The sequence below is a fragment of the Photinus pyralis genome, unplaced genomic scaffold (assembly GCF_008802855.1).
Source record: "Photinus pyralis isolate 1611_PpyrPB1 unplaced genomic scaffold, Ppyr1.3 Ppyr1.4_LG10, whole genome shotgun sequence".
NCBI lineage: Eukaryota > Metazoa > Arthropoda > Insecta > Coleoptera > Lampyridae > Photinus > Photinus pyralis.
In genome coordinates, this window is record NW_022170250.1 from 20,280,217 (window position 1) to 20,296,036 (window position 15,820).

The following is a 15,820-nucleotide window of genomic DNA, read 5'->3' on the forward strand; positions in this document are numbered from 1 at the left end:
AATTCTAGAAATTTTACACCCTCATGCTCCTCTGTAGGCTTCGGAGAGGAATTTGTATCAGGAAGTGTGAAAGTGTAGTGCCCTTTTCTACTTGCGTGTCACCTGTATACAAAGACACTTGGGTATCAGGAGACTATATGACTTCAGAAATTGTATGCAATGAGGATACTTTGAAGAGCTCTGCTATTCCTTTGTCGCCCTGATGGAACAGTATGTCAGAAAAAACATTTGTATCAGGATCGTATAAAATTGTTTAGCTCCATGTAGCCCTAATGCAGTAAGTTTATAGAGCAAAATTTGTATTGGGTAGTTTTAGGATAAAGAATCTGTATCAGGATTTCATAATATATAGAGGTTAAAGAAATATTTGTCAAGATTTAGTGCAATAATTTTAAAGCGCCCTACTCGCCTGTCACTAAAACAAAAATTTGTATCAGGAAACAATGTATGCATGTAATTTGATATCTTTATACGTCTTTATTACCTCCCTGACATCAATCTTAAGAAACAAAAATGCTACTCGTCCGTAATTCGCATCAGGGTCGCATGATTCATGAAAAAGCATATGACAGATTTTTTACTTTTATGCTCTTCTTTAGTCCTCATACAGTAAGTTTTAAAAGAGAAATAATTATCGGGAAACCATAATACTTGAGACTATGTATGTCATTTTGAATCTTTTTCCGTTTCAGCAACCCTGGCAGAAATGACGATAAATAAATGCAACCTCTTGTGTTTCATGTCCCTCTTTAGTCCTGATTATTTTGTTTGCAATGCATTTTAAACCTTACCATTCTTCTATTACTCGGTACAACAAGCATTTGTACCAGGAGCACACAATGCATTAAAAGGCGTAAGCAAGAACCTTCATGCTCCTCTGTTGACTTGACACAATTTAAAAAGTACTGTCCTAAACGATCATACGTATTGTGTGCTCGCCGTAAACATGTCTCTTTCATTTTCTGTACCAGGATGACAGGAGCATAGGGAGTTGTAATATTGAGTGCCAAACTCTATTTCTGACACATTTGTCAGAGGGTCAGAGTTACAAAAAAGCAGCAACGTGTAAAATTGCATACAAGTCTTCCATTCACCTGGTGCAATTTTCTGTATCAGGATTACAGGGGAGTATCAGGGTAGACCCTTTCTTCGTTTGTCATCCTATTAGGGACGCAACATAGATGAAAAGGAGTATGCAAAGATGTTTTTACTTTCATGCTCCTCTGTAGCCCTGATACGGTAATTTGTAAAAGAAGAATCTGTAATAGGAAACCATAACACTTGAGAAATTGAATGTATGTTTTTGGTTCTGTAACCCTGACATAACAGTTGGAAAATTATAGCGAGAAGAGGTCGTTTGACACTATATAAACTTGTGTTGTCTCTGTGGTCCCACTTTTGCCAATAAATATCACAACTTTTGTGTTTCTGTGGCCCTGATCCGAATAATTAACGAGAAATTCGTATTATGGGAACGTAATTGCCTGTCAAACTGTAGTGTAAGAACGTTTTACACCTTTCTACTCGTCTGTCAACAGTTTTGAAAAGACACTTTTGTATCAGGAGACCATAATACTTCAGATATTGTATACGAATAAAAATTTACAGCTTCTCGCCTTTCTGTCGCCACTTGATATTAATCTTAAAATGTGCGATGGGGACATTCGGCAATAAGTGTCTCAACTTCCTATGTTTCTGTGATACTGATACACGGAATTAAAGAGACATAGCAATAAGCGTGAAGTTGAAGTAAACTAACAATTTTTAAGAGAACCGTTTGTATTAAGATGACATAATGCATTAAAATGTGTATGCTCCTCTGTACTCCTGATACCGTAATCTTACAGAAGAAATTTGTAGGCTATTTTATTACTTCTTTGTGTTATGAGTTCGTAACAGGCGTACAAGCTTGGGGAATATTTTTCTACTCGTCTGGGAATCTGATACAATGGTTTAAGAGAATGTATCAGGATCACATAACACGTTTAAATGCATATTACAAGATTTTTTTTTATTGTAGTGCTCCTCTGTGGTACCTACTGATATGTAATTCTTAAAACAAACATTTTTATCTTCTTGATTCGAGGATATCGTCATCTGACGCTTATTTTGACAACGTAGTGACCTACGACCTGTGCTCAATTAGGAGATAATGCGCCAAAGTTGAACATAATCAGTTAGCTGTTTGTAGTGAGAAAATGTTCCGAATGCCGCTGTTTTTAGTTACCCTCTTGGGGGTACTTTTCACTGTAGGTGAGTAACAAACCGAGGCGTCTAATAGACATCCGTACTTTCGATAGGTGAACTCTACTTGCGTTAACGTCTTGGACACATCTGAGCAAGCTTGCGCAAATGAATTCGGCCTAGACGCGAACTCGGTGCTTGAGCACTACGTAAATCACGTGGAGGATGCGAACTTTGCAAAATACCTAGACTGCGTATGGAAAGGGTGGGAGTGGATGAACGAAAATGGAGACATACTTTTTGACAATGTCAAAAAGTCGAATCACTTGCCGTGGAGAATTTCCAGAAAGTGCGATGACATGCCGCACCTGACGAAAGCCATGCGGCAACGGTTCCTCAACTCGGTCAACTACTGCGAGGGTAGCAAACTGGAACCGCTGAATGCGTTTAGTTTACGAAAATGCATTGCCCAAAATTACGATTCGGCACAACTGGATTTCTAAGGAAATTTCGTTCTAATCTTATACTATTGATTAAGTGAGTGACCCCCGCCCTTTTTACGAAAATAAAGTTTAAAAGAATTGGCAAATGATCATTTTGCGCTGTACTTTCAATTGTTCCCTGTCCCACCCTTCCTTTCCAATAACTCTCTAGTGTGGAGCCCTATTGGTATACGGATATTTAATAGATCTAGATTTAGAACTGTTAATGAACGCTAAATTCAGTAGTATTTTAATACAAAGCTGAAGACCACATATAAAGCCAGGAAATCTGTTCAATCTGGACAGTAAGGCCATTGTCATATTCTGTAAACTTCATATACCGCGAATGCAAGTCTTGACCTAGGGGAATCCTGAATCAAGACGACTTCTAGGGAGGTATTGTAAAAGTGGGTTATTTTATTGTATTTCAAGCGCCGTATTTTAATTTAATCCTTTAATGATTTCACTGTATCAGGACTACAGAGGAACACGAGGGTGACAAACGTGTAGAATGCACTATTGCACATGTGTTACGTTTTAATTTAATTGTATCAGGATCACAGAAAGCACTGCAACTGTTTCTACTAACTTCCGCTATATCACTTTTTGGAGATAAACACATGTTGTTAGGGTTACAGAAACGTAAGAGGAGGTAAAATTACAATTTCTCATTTTCTGTTTTGAACATTTCTATATCAAGACTACAGAAGAGCACGAAAGTGATTGGCAAACGCCTTTCAATTCGTTATGCAATCCTGATACGAATGGTTCTCTTAAGATTGTTTTATCAGGGTGAAAAACGAGTAAAATAGCGCCTCGTTTGTATCAGGGTCGCAGGTGTCAAACTCCAAAAACCAAAAATTTAATGTACCAGGACTGGATAGAAGAGAAAATTCGGTGCATTATGTGATCCTGGTACACATATTTCTTTTAACAATATTGTAGTGTAATGGTGGCAGAGAAGTGAAAGGGTGTGAACTTTATTGCAGTAAACCTTCACGCGTATCATTATCATGTCGTTAATGTCTGTTTAAATTGTATCAGGTTCACAGAAATGCAACAATGTATTGACAAACGGTTTCATGTCAGGGTTACTGCAACGGAAGAACGTGTTAATTTACATACAAAGAATTTGTCATGTATCATGTTTACCATACGTTTTTCAAAGCATTATGTACTCCTGATACAAAGTGTTGCATCAGGGCGACAGACGATTAGAATGGTGTAAACTTTTTTACACCAAACCATCACATGCATTATATTCTCATAATGCAAATGTCGCAGTTGTATCAGGATGACAGAAACAAGCGAAGCTGTAGAATTTATTTTCAAATCCACCCATTTCACATACATAATATTTCTCCCGCCACACAGTTAGCTACAGAAACGCAACAAGTAACACAAATGCTCCCTTTAAATATTGTTGGACCGGATAACAGAAGTGTAAAGTGTAATGAACAAATGAACTTCACACTTGATGTGTTCTCGCAATAAAAATGTCTTTCTAACTTTTTATTGTCGTATCAAGACCGCAGAGGAGCGTGAAGGTGAAGAATTTTTGACATACGGCTTTCAGTGCATTATAAGAGCCTGATAGGAATGATTATTTTAACAACTGTTGTGTCAGGGTAACACGATATGTCAAGGTTTCAGAAACGCAAGAAGGTCTAGTATATTTTGGAAATATTATCCATTCTTGATACAAATTTGTCACTTAAATTACTGTATCAGGACTGCAGAGGGGCAACAAAATTGGTATACGATTTCAGAATTTTCATGCATTATGTGATCCTTGTAGGTACAAATGTTTCTTTTAAAAATGGTGGTACCAGGGCAACAGAAGAATAGAAAGGTATCAAATGTATTGTGATGTGATCCTGATACGAATAATTCTTTTAACAATTGCTATACGCCCTCATCTCACGTGTAATCGTTCTTGGCACACACCTGACACACGTGACTCTCCTGGCAATAAGAGATGACCAAACTTCACGGGGTACATTCAATTAAACGCGCCTCGTTAGCTAATTGTATCAGGGTCACATGTGTCTATTCCTGATCAACATGCTGAAGTTTTCTGATACAAATTTATCTTTTGAAAATTACTGTGTAATGTAATTTAGTATGCGATCCTGGTACAATGGATCGTTTTAAAAGCTAAAGTATAACGGTGACAGGCGAATAGAAGGATCTAAAATGTATTCCAGTAAAACTTCACACGTATGTAGTTACAGAAAGGTAAGAAGCTGAAAATTACATAGACACAATTTCAAACAGTTATGTTTTTCTGATACAATTCTCTCTTAAAGAAGTTATTGTTCCAGGACCAAATAGAAGCATGCAAGTGCATTCTGTGATCCTGATAAAGCTGCAGAAAGGCAACAATGTGTGAAATTATCCTCATGCAGTTCCTCAAGTGCTATGGTTTCCTGATACAAACTTCTCTCTTAAAAATTACTGTGTCAAGAATATAGGGGAGCATAACATTTTCTGACACACGCCCTTTAATGCATTAAATGTTTCTTGATTGTTATACCGGATAACAAAAAGTGTGCAATGTGTAGAACAAACCAACCTATTGTGTTCTGTTGTGTCTCACTAATTTTTATTACCGTATCAAGACAGCAGAAGAGCATTAAGGTGTACAACTTCTGAAATACGGCTTTCAATGCATTATGTGGTCCTGATACCAATGTTTATATAGCTGCTGTATCAGGGTAACAAATTTGACTTTAAAAATTGCTGTATCAGGACTGCAGAAGGGCGACAAAATTGGTATACGCTTTCCAAATTATTATGCGATCCTGATGCAAATCTGTATCTCAAACAATTCTGCATCAGAACATGATGGTGAACAGTCTTTTCATACATTATGTGATCCTGATACAAATGCTTCTTTTAAGAATTGTGGTTACAAAGGTAACAGAACAATAAAATCTGTTGTTCTCACAACAAAAATATCTCTCTTGTTACTGTACCAGGACGGAACACGAAGGTGCACAATTGATCACTATGTGATCCTGATACGAACCAATTGTTCTTGGCACACACTTGATACGCATGCTTTTCCTTGATCTATCAGGACGACAGACGAGGTGAAAAGTCTAATGCTTCACACGTATTGTATTCTCAGAGTGAAAACTGGTTATCCGGTGTAAAGGTCGACTACCTACTCCATAATTAAAAGTAAGAGATGGCCAAACTTCACGAGCTACATCCAATTAAATATTGTTTACCCAATAGCATCATAAAAAAAATGAAAATCGAGGTCGACCCGGAGAACAAACACACTGGTGGGAATTACTGACTTACTATTTACTTGTTAAACAAGATTGCACCAGATTACAATGCTTTAGACTTTAGAGTTTCATCGGAAAACCGAAATGATCCATTCTAGTGAACGGTGCGTTGTGAGAAAGTGCTGACTGTGTTTTATCGTACTTCGTGGTAACGTGGGTGCGTATACTTATTCACTATTTAATAGGGAGACGCAACTTGTAACTGTTGTGGAAATTCTGTTACCCTAATCCGATCACTTTGTATCAAAAAATCTTAAAAAGCATTTTACAGGTTGCGTTTCTATTATTCATGTGCATTGTGTAACCCCTCTGAGAGGAGAAGAATTTGTACCAGGAGAGCATGCTAAGCAGGATTGTTTCCTTGAATAAATGTTAGATATGTGTCTGTGATCCTGATACGATTTGTGTCTATAATAAATTAAAGGGTACCTATTTTAAACCTTCTGTGATCCTGGATCAGGAGCACATATTCAAACAGAAGGCTCATTTAAATCTTGATACCATTTAAATTTCTTGGTAATACTAAACAAGTTTTAGATATAGCTATTCTCCTGCGCTCTTCTGAATACTTGCTTCTGTTGCCCTGATCTTTTGATTCTGATCCCCTGATCCCAATTTCTTCTTTGAATCCGGTTTGCTTTTAATATCCTACTATCTTTCCGACCTTCTTGATTTTTCCCGCATTTCGTTTGGTCATCGTCAGCTCCTTCTGGCCTCCGTCTACTTTTCCCGAGACCTTTCCTCTTTTCTGCTTTTTTGCTTCATTCTTTGTTATATTTTCCCGATTTCCCGATATCACCCTCCGACTCTTCATTTGTTTTTTCTCTGCTTCTCTTTCTATTCTTCTGAATTTATCCTGTCCTCACTGTCCGTTGATCTCTTTTTGCTCTTCTTCCACTTTTTCTTCTCTTACCGCTTCATTAATTGCGTTCCTTTGGTAACTTCCAGCTCTTACTCCTCCATAGCCTTCTCTTGGTTTTATTGCGCTCTTCTCTATCCCCCCGCGCATCCGCGCTCTTTCTCTTCTGCATCAGCATTATCCTGCTTTTGTTCTGTACGCCTTACCTTTGCTTCTGCGCTCTTTCTAAATTTTTGTGACTTTCCGCTGCCGTTCTTTCGCTCTGCATTTCTTTCTTAGTGTCAATTGACCTTCTTTATCCCATGGTCTTGTTCCGCTCTTCTCCTACATTTCTCCTCTTCGAATGTTTTCTCCTGCTCCCAAAGAATGATCGATAGCCCTCCCAGAAAAGGCTTAACACAGTTTAACACAAGGGGCCTGAGGGGTATGGAATGTCTCCAGCACTATTGTAATATTTTTCAGGGGAATACCCAGCCACAGGTATACATTCTAGGAAAGAGGGGGCTTTTGGAACCCTTAATGACAATTTGGGAGGAAGATTCGCCTTTTTTCTGGAATGTATTTACCTCGGGGATCATATTTCAAGGAGGCCCAACAATTCTTTATTATTTTTCTAAAAGTTTTGGGGGACAACACAGCAAAACGGACTTTGGGAGGCATTGAATACCTTTAGGCAAAGAAAGGTCGATAGTCCTCCCTAAAAATGTGTTGAAGGCTTAACAATTCTGGAGGGGAGCATAGCACCGGGCGGTGTGGGAGCCACAGGTATACACATTCCAAGGAAAACGAGCTTTGGGAACAATGACAATTCGGGAGGGAAATTCACAGAATATTTCTTTCCAAGGATGTATTTACCTGGGGGGGGGGGTATTCCATAGGAAAATTTGGAAGACATGGAATACCTTTCAGGACAAGAATGACCGTTAGCCTAGCCGTGAGCCCTCCCAGAAAAATGACCACAAGGGTGCTGAAAGCGTAACAATTTTGGGGGAAGGCTTAACGCGGGAGGGGAGGGGTATGGAATAAACGTCTTGGGGGACAACACAGCAAATGGGAGACATGGAATACTTTACAGAAAAAGAATTACCGTTAACTCTCTCAGAAAAATGTCCACAAGAGTGCTGAAGGCTCAACAACTTGGGGAAAGTCCTAAGACCGGGGGGTGGGGGTGGGAGTAACGGAATAAACGTTCAGGCGGACTATTCCTAAAAAATGATTACAAAAGTGTTGAAGGCTTAAACATTTTTTGGAAAGTATAGCACTGAGGAGTGTGGGTTGTATGGAATCCCCCCCCCCCCTCCTCCCCAGGTATGTACACTCCAGGAAAGAAATATTCCGTGAATTTCCCTCACAAATTGGTATCAGAGTCCCGAAAGCGCTTTCACATACACCTTCAGCTTCTACTGCTGCAGTTTAATCGAATCCATCACGTTCTTCGACTTATTCTTCCCAGTGCTATTGGACTGAGTAGATGACCAATGTATGTTCTTGACCAGGAAGTGACGTCACACCAATCAGAAACGAGATCGTGACGTCACAGCCAATCAAAGACGAGTACGTCCTTCCTTTCAGGTTTGTAAGGCTTTTTCCAACAGGTTGGTGAAGCGGTCCAACATATTTTAGAACCGGTACCAGTCCACATAGCTGTTGAACCGGGTGGAAAAGCTATTGGACCGCTTCACTAACCTGTTGGAAAAAGCCTTACGAACCTGAAAGGGAGGGGCGTAGGCGGACGTACTAGCCTTTGATTGACTGTGACGTCACGACCTCGTTTCTTATTGGTGTGGCGTTACTTCCTGGTCCAGAACATGCATTGGTCATCTACTGGACTGATGTGCTTCTTTGAGTTTCCTTGACTTAGCTGCCTGACTCGGTTAGGCTCCTTTGTCATTTCAAAAATCATTCCCCACCTCATGCTCCTAGGTTACGTAGATTTTATCGCCTCTTTCTCTCCCACATTGCGTTCTACTATTATTCTACTTGGTTTTTTGGTTGCCTTTTAGTAGAGCGAGTCTACTTATTTTCCGTGTTTTTCCTACATTACTCTGACTTGCTCTTGTTGGACTATTTCCTTCTTTATCTAACTATTCTCTTTCTTCCTCTCGTTCTTCTGATAGTATTCCGCTTCTTTTCCTTGGCTTTCTTTCTAATGCTCTTCTTGGTTCCATTCTGCTCTTCTTCTGTTCCAGTTACGTGTTTCTCTTGCTATTATTATTTTGCATTATTTATGATCTTCCTCCCCTTCTGGGTTCATTCCGCACTGACCATGCTTCTCTTCCGCTTACCCTCTACCCTCTTTCTAGTCTAAGTCTAGTTTCATCTGCTCTCCTTCGCTTCTCTCCTATTATCCCTTTGAGCTGCTCTCTTCCCATAATGATTTACTTCAGCATTTATTCTGCCCTTTGGATATTTTCTTGTTTTATTTCTTTTCTTTTCATACTTTTTTTTCTGCATTGGACTATACCCGTTCTGTACGTTACTCCTACACCTGCTCCTGTTATACTCTTGTATAAGTTTTTCTGTTTCTGTTTTTCTGACTTCGGCATCATTCTCCTTCTCCTTTTGGCTGTTTAGCGCATTTGTTTAAAAATTAAACAAATGTGCTATTGTTTGCGTTTTGTCCGTCCGTCCGTCCGGGCCCACGTCTACCGTTTGGAACTACTTCTAGGGGAATAGTCCTAGAGTCCTGGAATTGTTTGCAGTAGGTAGCCTATACCTTGAAGGTGTGCCCGACGGCCATCAAAAATTTCGCTGTCTAATTGCCCCCCCCCCACGAATTATTTTCTGAGATGCTGTTTTTGAAAGTAAAACGTGCATACCTTTTACATACCACAACCAATTTGTCTCAGATTTTGCATACGCATGCCAAGTTAAACTCTACAAAATGGGGGGGAGGGGGGGGGATTAACACATGTTCTACCCTTCATGGTATTCTAATGAAAGGTCTCATCGAAATTGGTTTGCACAAAGTATAACTACTTTCCCGTGCGACTCTTTTTTGAGATTAGTAAGCGACGGGGACCGGGGGGGATTAATGTTATCTCTCATTGTATTCTAATTAGAGGTTTGAACGAAAGGAACCGTTTTCTACCAACTACTGCCCATCTTTTTGTCCCCTTATCAAACGGGGTGGAGAGGGAGGGGGGCGTGGAACTAGTTTTATCCTTCATGGTACTCTAATGAAAGGTCTCAACGAAAGGAATTAATTTCTACCAACCATAGCCCTCCTTCTCGACCTCTTATCGTAATCGGGTATATTTCCTTATACCTCAAGAACGGATTGTCGGAAGAGGGTACTCACATAGGGCGATTGAGACGTCTGCAAGAAATATGTGATGTAAAACAAAAGCGATTTCGGTAAAAAAATGCACTTTATCTGCACAAGGGGTGTGTACAATTTATACTTGTTTTTAGTTTGTTTCCGATCTTTGTTCTCCTGCTCCCTTTCTACTCTTTCTTTTGTTCTCATAACATTTCTGCACTTTTTTAAATTTATGTTACGCATCAGTCACTTCTTGTTCTCCTTATAAATAACCTTCTCTTGCCTTTCCTACCGCTTGCTTTATCCTGTTCTGCTATTTGTTCGTTTTCCTCTCATCTCTGACTTTCCCCTGTTCACTACTTTTATGTACTCTACTCTTGCCATTATTATTTTTTTCGTCTACTTTCCTGCTAATTCTGATTCTGGCCCACTTATGGTTTCCTTCTCCTTCCCTTTTTTTTACCTTTTACATTACTCGTGACCTTCTCATCTATCCTTTATCTTTTTTCTCTTATTCTTTTGGTTTCATTCTGCTCTCTATTCTTGCAATACACTTTTTTTCTATTTTATTCCCCTCTGCAGCCCTGCTTCTGGTCTTTCCTTGTTCTTCTTGTACACCCTGCCGTTTTTCGACTCCTGGTGGAGGCGTGGGGCGCTGATACAATGAAAAAGGAGACTTTGAGTTCTGGAGAGATTAATGAGGAAATATTGCAATGAATCACTCTGTTGGAAGGCTTATCAATTTGATTCGTCATAATTACTCTAGCATTTAATCAAACCACTTATAGTCGTTTTATCTCTATATCGTGCAGTTCCTTTCAGACTCAGAAATGTCCGTGATTTCGAGCTGCTGGTGCACGGATATCACCGTGATATTGGCGACTTGTGTGTTGAGCGTGATCGTCTTCTTTAAATGGAGGTACAGGTACTGGGAGGTCAGAGGGGTGCCCTACGTGAAACCATCGATTCCGTTCGGTTCCATGTTGAATCCGTTCTGGCCGACGCACTCCTTCGGTGAGCTAATGCGGCTTCAGTACGAGGAATCAAAACGGATGGGACGCGACTACGTGGGTCTCTACACGCTCTGGATCCCGGCTTTCATGCCGATCACCATGGATTTGATCAAGGACGTCATGGCCAAGGATTTCAATTACTTCGTCGATCGTGGTTTCTACTTCAACGAGAAGGACGACCCTCTGAGCGCCCACCTGTTCTTTTTGGAGGGAGCGAAGTGGCGGAAGCTGAGGGCGAAACTCACGCCAACTTTCACCTCGGGCAAGATGAAGATGATGTTTCGCATCGTTTTAACCTGCGGCAAGCAGTTGACGGAGGCCATGGAACAGAATCACAACCGACACGTGCCTGTGGATATCAAGGATCTGCTGAGCCGTTTTGGTACCAACGTGATTGGATCATGCGCGTTTGGTATCGACTGCAATGGTTTCGAGGACCCAAACTCCGACTTTCGTCGGTTCGCAAAAAGAGCCTTCGTACGGACAAAGTGGGAGAATCTGACGGCGTTCTTCTCCTTTGCCAACCCAAACCTCGCGCGCAAACTTGGAGTGTGTTTTACACCTCAAACCGTCTCAACGTTCTTCTCGAACCTCATGAAACAAGTAGTAGAATACAGAGAAAGTAACAAGACAAATCGTGACGACTTCTTGCAAATTCTCTTAGACCTGAAGAACAACAGTGACGACCCCCTGACGCTGGAAGAGTTAACCGCGCAGGCTTTCCTTTTCTTCATCGCAGGACTAGAAACCTCCTCCACGACTATGACCTTCTGCCTGTACGAGTTGGCCAACGACCAAGACATTCAAGACAAGGTGCGGGAAGAAATTCGTTCAGTTATGGCGTCGCACAAGGGCGAAATTAGCTACGAGGCGATTAGGGAGATGAAGTATATGAAGCAAGTGATCGATGGTGAGTCCCTCAACTGGCATGTTGCCTATTAACTGTAAACTTTCAGAGACCTTACGCAAGTATCCCCCTCTACCGATGCTGAACCGAAAATGCGTAATGGACTACAAAGTCCCCGGAACCGATTTTCTCATTGAAAAGGGCACAAGCGTAGTCATACCCCTCTACGGTCTTCACCACGACCCCGAGTATTTCCCGGACCCGGAGCGTTTCGATCCGGAAAGGTTTAATGAGGAGAATAAGAAGAAGATGGTACCCTACAGTTACATGCCATTCGGCGAAGGTCCCCGACTTTGCATCGGTAACACGCTACTCGCGGCGAGAATCAGAACTAAACGTCATGTTTTTAGGGTTACGCTTCGGGCTCATGCAGACCGGGATTGGTCTAGCGCTGTTGTTGGACAAGTTTCGATTTTCGGTTAACGAAATGACGCGGGTACCTTTCGCAATGGATCCCAGCAACTTTGTTTTATCGGCGATTGGGGACATTTGGTTGAATGTTGATAAGGTGTGACAATAAATTTCGATCCTTCAGGCATTTACTTTAAGCCCTCGGTTTTCTGCTACTTCAGAGCCTTCTAGGTTGATGAACTCTGAACTTAGCAGCATTTTAATACATTATCAACAAATACGCACCTTGACATAAGGAAAGCTGAAGTCGTATAAAGCCAGTATAGAAATCTGTTGACCTGGACAGTAAGGCAACTGCAACGAAAGGTGGTTGGGAGGACGGGGGAAATTTTCGAACGAAAATCGAACGAAATAGGAAGTTATAGATTAATCGTCGATAAAAAATAACCAGCTTTCCCAATTAATTAGCCAGTGCCGTATCCCGTAACCACAGCCTTAAAAACGATAGAGCTAGCAAATTTCTTGAGAAACTTTTAACTTAAAAAAACAATAGATCAACAAAATTTTGGGGAAACCTGCCCTATAATGAAACCACTCTCTATAAAGTACAATATTCGACCCCCCAAAACCAGAGAACCGCAAAGAAATTCAACTTTAAACCCTTAATTTGAGAAAACCGCCATTGAAATTGTTGCAACAAGGACCATTGGACCTTGGACTGGTTGGAGAGGACTGTCTCTTTTCATAGGTCCCGGGATGGCGCATCTCTGAAAGTTCAGAGGCCCGTCCCTAGGGTAACCTTGGTGATGGCTATGTTATACGGGCTCCCGGATAACACGGCCACCATCTTGAAGTGCCTCCAGAGGCAAAATCCTGGTTTCAGGACGAGCAAATGAAGGACGTTCTTCCGCAGGGAGGAGCCTGGTAGGGCCCTCCTCGTAAATGATGTCGATCATGCAGAACTTTTAGGCACACGCGGGGGTCTCGCGCGTCACTCTTGCGACGAAATCGCCAGGTAAGAGAGAGGGCTCCACCGAAGCAGCGTTGCGACGGAAAGGGCTCAATCCCGCGTTATCGACCTCGAAGAGGCGTCGGGATTACTGCACTTTAACTCGTGTGGCGGTTATTGGGGTCAGAACGATCGGCATCGCTAGGGGAGGAGGAAAGTGACGGACAAGGTCGTAGGTCGTATGGGCCCGAGTCTACCCTACAATTCCTCCCTTCGTTATCAGGACCAAGATTAAAGACTGGGTGAACAGTCAATTTCAGACCTAGTGCCAACATATAACCGGACTTAAACAGTTCAGGGCCTTTTATCAAAGCCCCTTAGCAAATATGGGTCTCCTAAGCTTCTTAAACTGAATAGTAGCCTACGGTGCCCTTACAGGAACCATCACCTCTAAAACATTGGGTTTGTAGGAGAGCAGACGTGCTGTTGTTGTATTGTGCATCCAGATCCTTTTTTCCAACCCATTTTCTATCTCTTGTCCTACTCCCATCCTCCTTTTGACTTCAGCTAATATTTTCCTCTTTGCTCTTCCCACATTTCTTTTGCCTTCATCCTTGTTGTCAAGCATCCTTCAACCCATTAGTTTTCTCTATCGCCCCATTCCTAGAATTTTAGCGCCTTCTCTCCAATTCACACCTGTCTTATCGCCACAACCCGCGTATGCCAGGGACCGTAGACTTCTTCTTCCCCTTTGGATCTCGATATAGCTCCTTGATTCTGTTTTTTAACTTTTTCTCAATTTTCTCATCTTCAAAACATTTCTTTATTTCCACTCTGTCACGCGTTAGATACACTGCCTTTTTTTGAGCCCCGAAAAAAAAAATTGTCTCAGATCGACCCGGAAAAAAATGTTCTTATAGAATGTGGCCTGTAGAATCCATAAATAATTTCAAACAGTTCCAAGATTGGGCTACTAGTTCAAAAGTTACAGCCCTTTGAATTTTTTTTCGAAATTGGTTTTCTAGTCTATAACTTTTGATTGAGAAGTCTGATCGAAAAAGTACGAATTGATTTGGATGATACGCACCAAAATTAATAAGAAAAGGTGTTTTCCCGAGAAATTTTGGTGTAGTCGATTTTTGGTAAAGAAGGAAGGTTATACATTGCCTTTTTTTGAGCCCCGAAAAAAAAATGTCTCAGATCGACCCGGAAAAAAAATTTCTTATAGAATGTGGCCTGTATAATCCATAATTTCAAACAGCTCCAAGATTGGACTACTAGTTCAAAAGTTACAGCCCTTTGAATTTTTTTTCGAAATTGGTTTCTAGTCTATAACTTTTGATTGAGAAGTGTGATCGAAAAAGTACGAATTGATTTGGATTCTACGCACCCAAATTAATAAGAAAAAGTGTTTTCCCGAGAAATTTTGGTGTAGTCGATTTTTGGTAAAAAAGGAAGGTTATACACTGCCTTTTTTTTGAGCCCCGAAAAAAAAATTGTCTCAGATCGACCCGGAAAAAAAATTTTCTTATAGAATGTGGCCTGTAGAATCCATAATTTCAAACAATTCCAAGATTGGACTACTAGTTCAAAAGTTACAGCCCTTTGAATTTTCTTTCGAAATTGGTTTCTAGTCCATAACTTTTGATTGAGAAGTCTGATCGAAAAAGTACGAATTGTTTTGGATTCTATGCACCAAAATTAATAAGAAAAAGTGTTTTCCCGAGAAATTTTGGTGCAGTCGATTTTTGGTAAAAAAGGAAGGTTATACACTGCCTTTTTTTGAGGCCCGAAAAAAAAATGGTCTCAGATCGACCCGGAAAAAAAATTTTCTTATAGAATGTGGCCTGTAGAATCCATAATTTCAAACAGTTCCAAGATTGGGCAACTAGTTCAAAAGTTACAGCCCTTTGAATTTTTTTTCGAAATTGGTTTCTAGTCTATAACTTTTGATTGAGAAGTCTGATCGAAAAAGTACGAATTGATTTGGATTCTACGCAACCAAATTAATAAGAAAAAGTGTTTTCCCGAGAAATTTTGGTGTAGTCGATTTTTGGTAAAAAAGGAAGGTTATACACTGCCTTTTTTTGAGCCCCTAAAAAAAAATGTCTCAGATCGACCCGGAAAAAAATTTTCTTATAGAATGTGGCCTGTAGAATCCATAATTTCAAACAGTTCCAAGATTGGGCTACTAGTTCAAAAGTACAGCCCTTTGAATTTTCTTTCGAAATTGGTTTCTAGTCTATAACTTTTGATTGAGAAGTCTAATCGAAAAAGTACGAATTGTTTTGGATTCTACGCACCAAAATTAATAAGGAAAAGTGTTTTCCCGAGAAATTTTGGTGTAGTCGATTTTTGGTAAAAAAGGAAGGTTATACACTGCCTTTTTTTGAGCCCCGAAAAAAAAAATTGTCTCAGATCGACCCGGAAAAAAAATTTTCTTATAGAATGTGGCCTGTAGAATCCATAATTTCAAACAGTTCCAAGATTGGGCTACTACTTCAAAAGTTACAG

General features: G+C 40.4%; 3 protein-coding genes across 4 annotated transcripts in view; all 3 read left to right on the plus strand.

Annotated features, from left to right (window-relative positions):
• LOC116161281 (synaptotagmin-7) overlaps positions 1–15,820 on the plus strand; it is a 650,310-nt gene that overhangs the window by 603,348 nt on the left and 31,142 nt on the right. The gene's annotated exons all lie outside the window — the stretch shown is intronic.
• LOC116161295 lies at positions 2,103–2,779 on the plus strand. Its single transcript, XM_031474611.1, has 2 exons — positions 2,103–2,249; positions 2,301–2,779. Exons 1-2 carry the CDS (start codon positions 2,199–2,201, stop codon positions 2,685–2,687), a joined length of 438 nt encoding a protein of 145 aa, XP_031330471.1. The 5' UTR covers positions 2,103–2,198; the 3' UTR covers positions 2,688–2,779.
• LOC116161279 (probable cytochrome P450 6a17) lies at positions 5,956–12,554 on the plus strand. The gene is made up of 4 exons (XM_031474592.1): positions 5,956–6,122; positions 10,909–12,009; positions 12,056–12,307; positions 12,357–12,554. Exons 2-4 carry the CDS (start codon positions 10,917–10,919, stop codon positions 12,518–12,520), a joined length of 1,509 nt encoding a protein of 502 aa, XP_031330452.1. The 5' UTR covers positions 5,956–6,122; positions 10,909–10,916; the 3' UTR covers positions 12,521–12,554.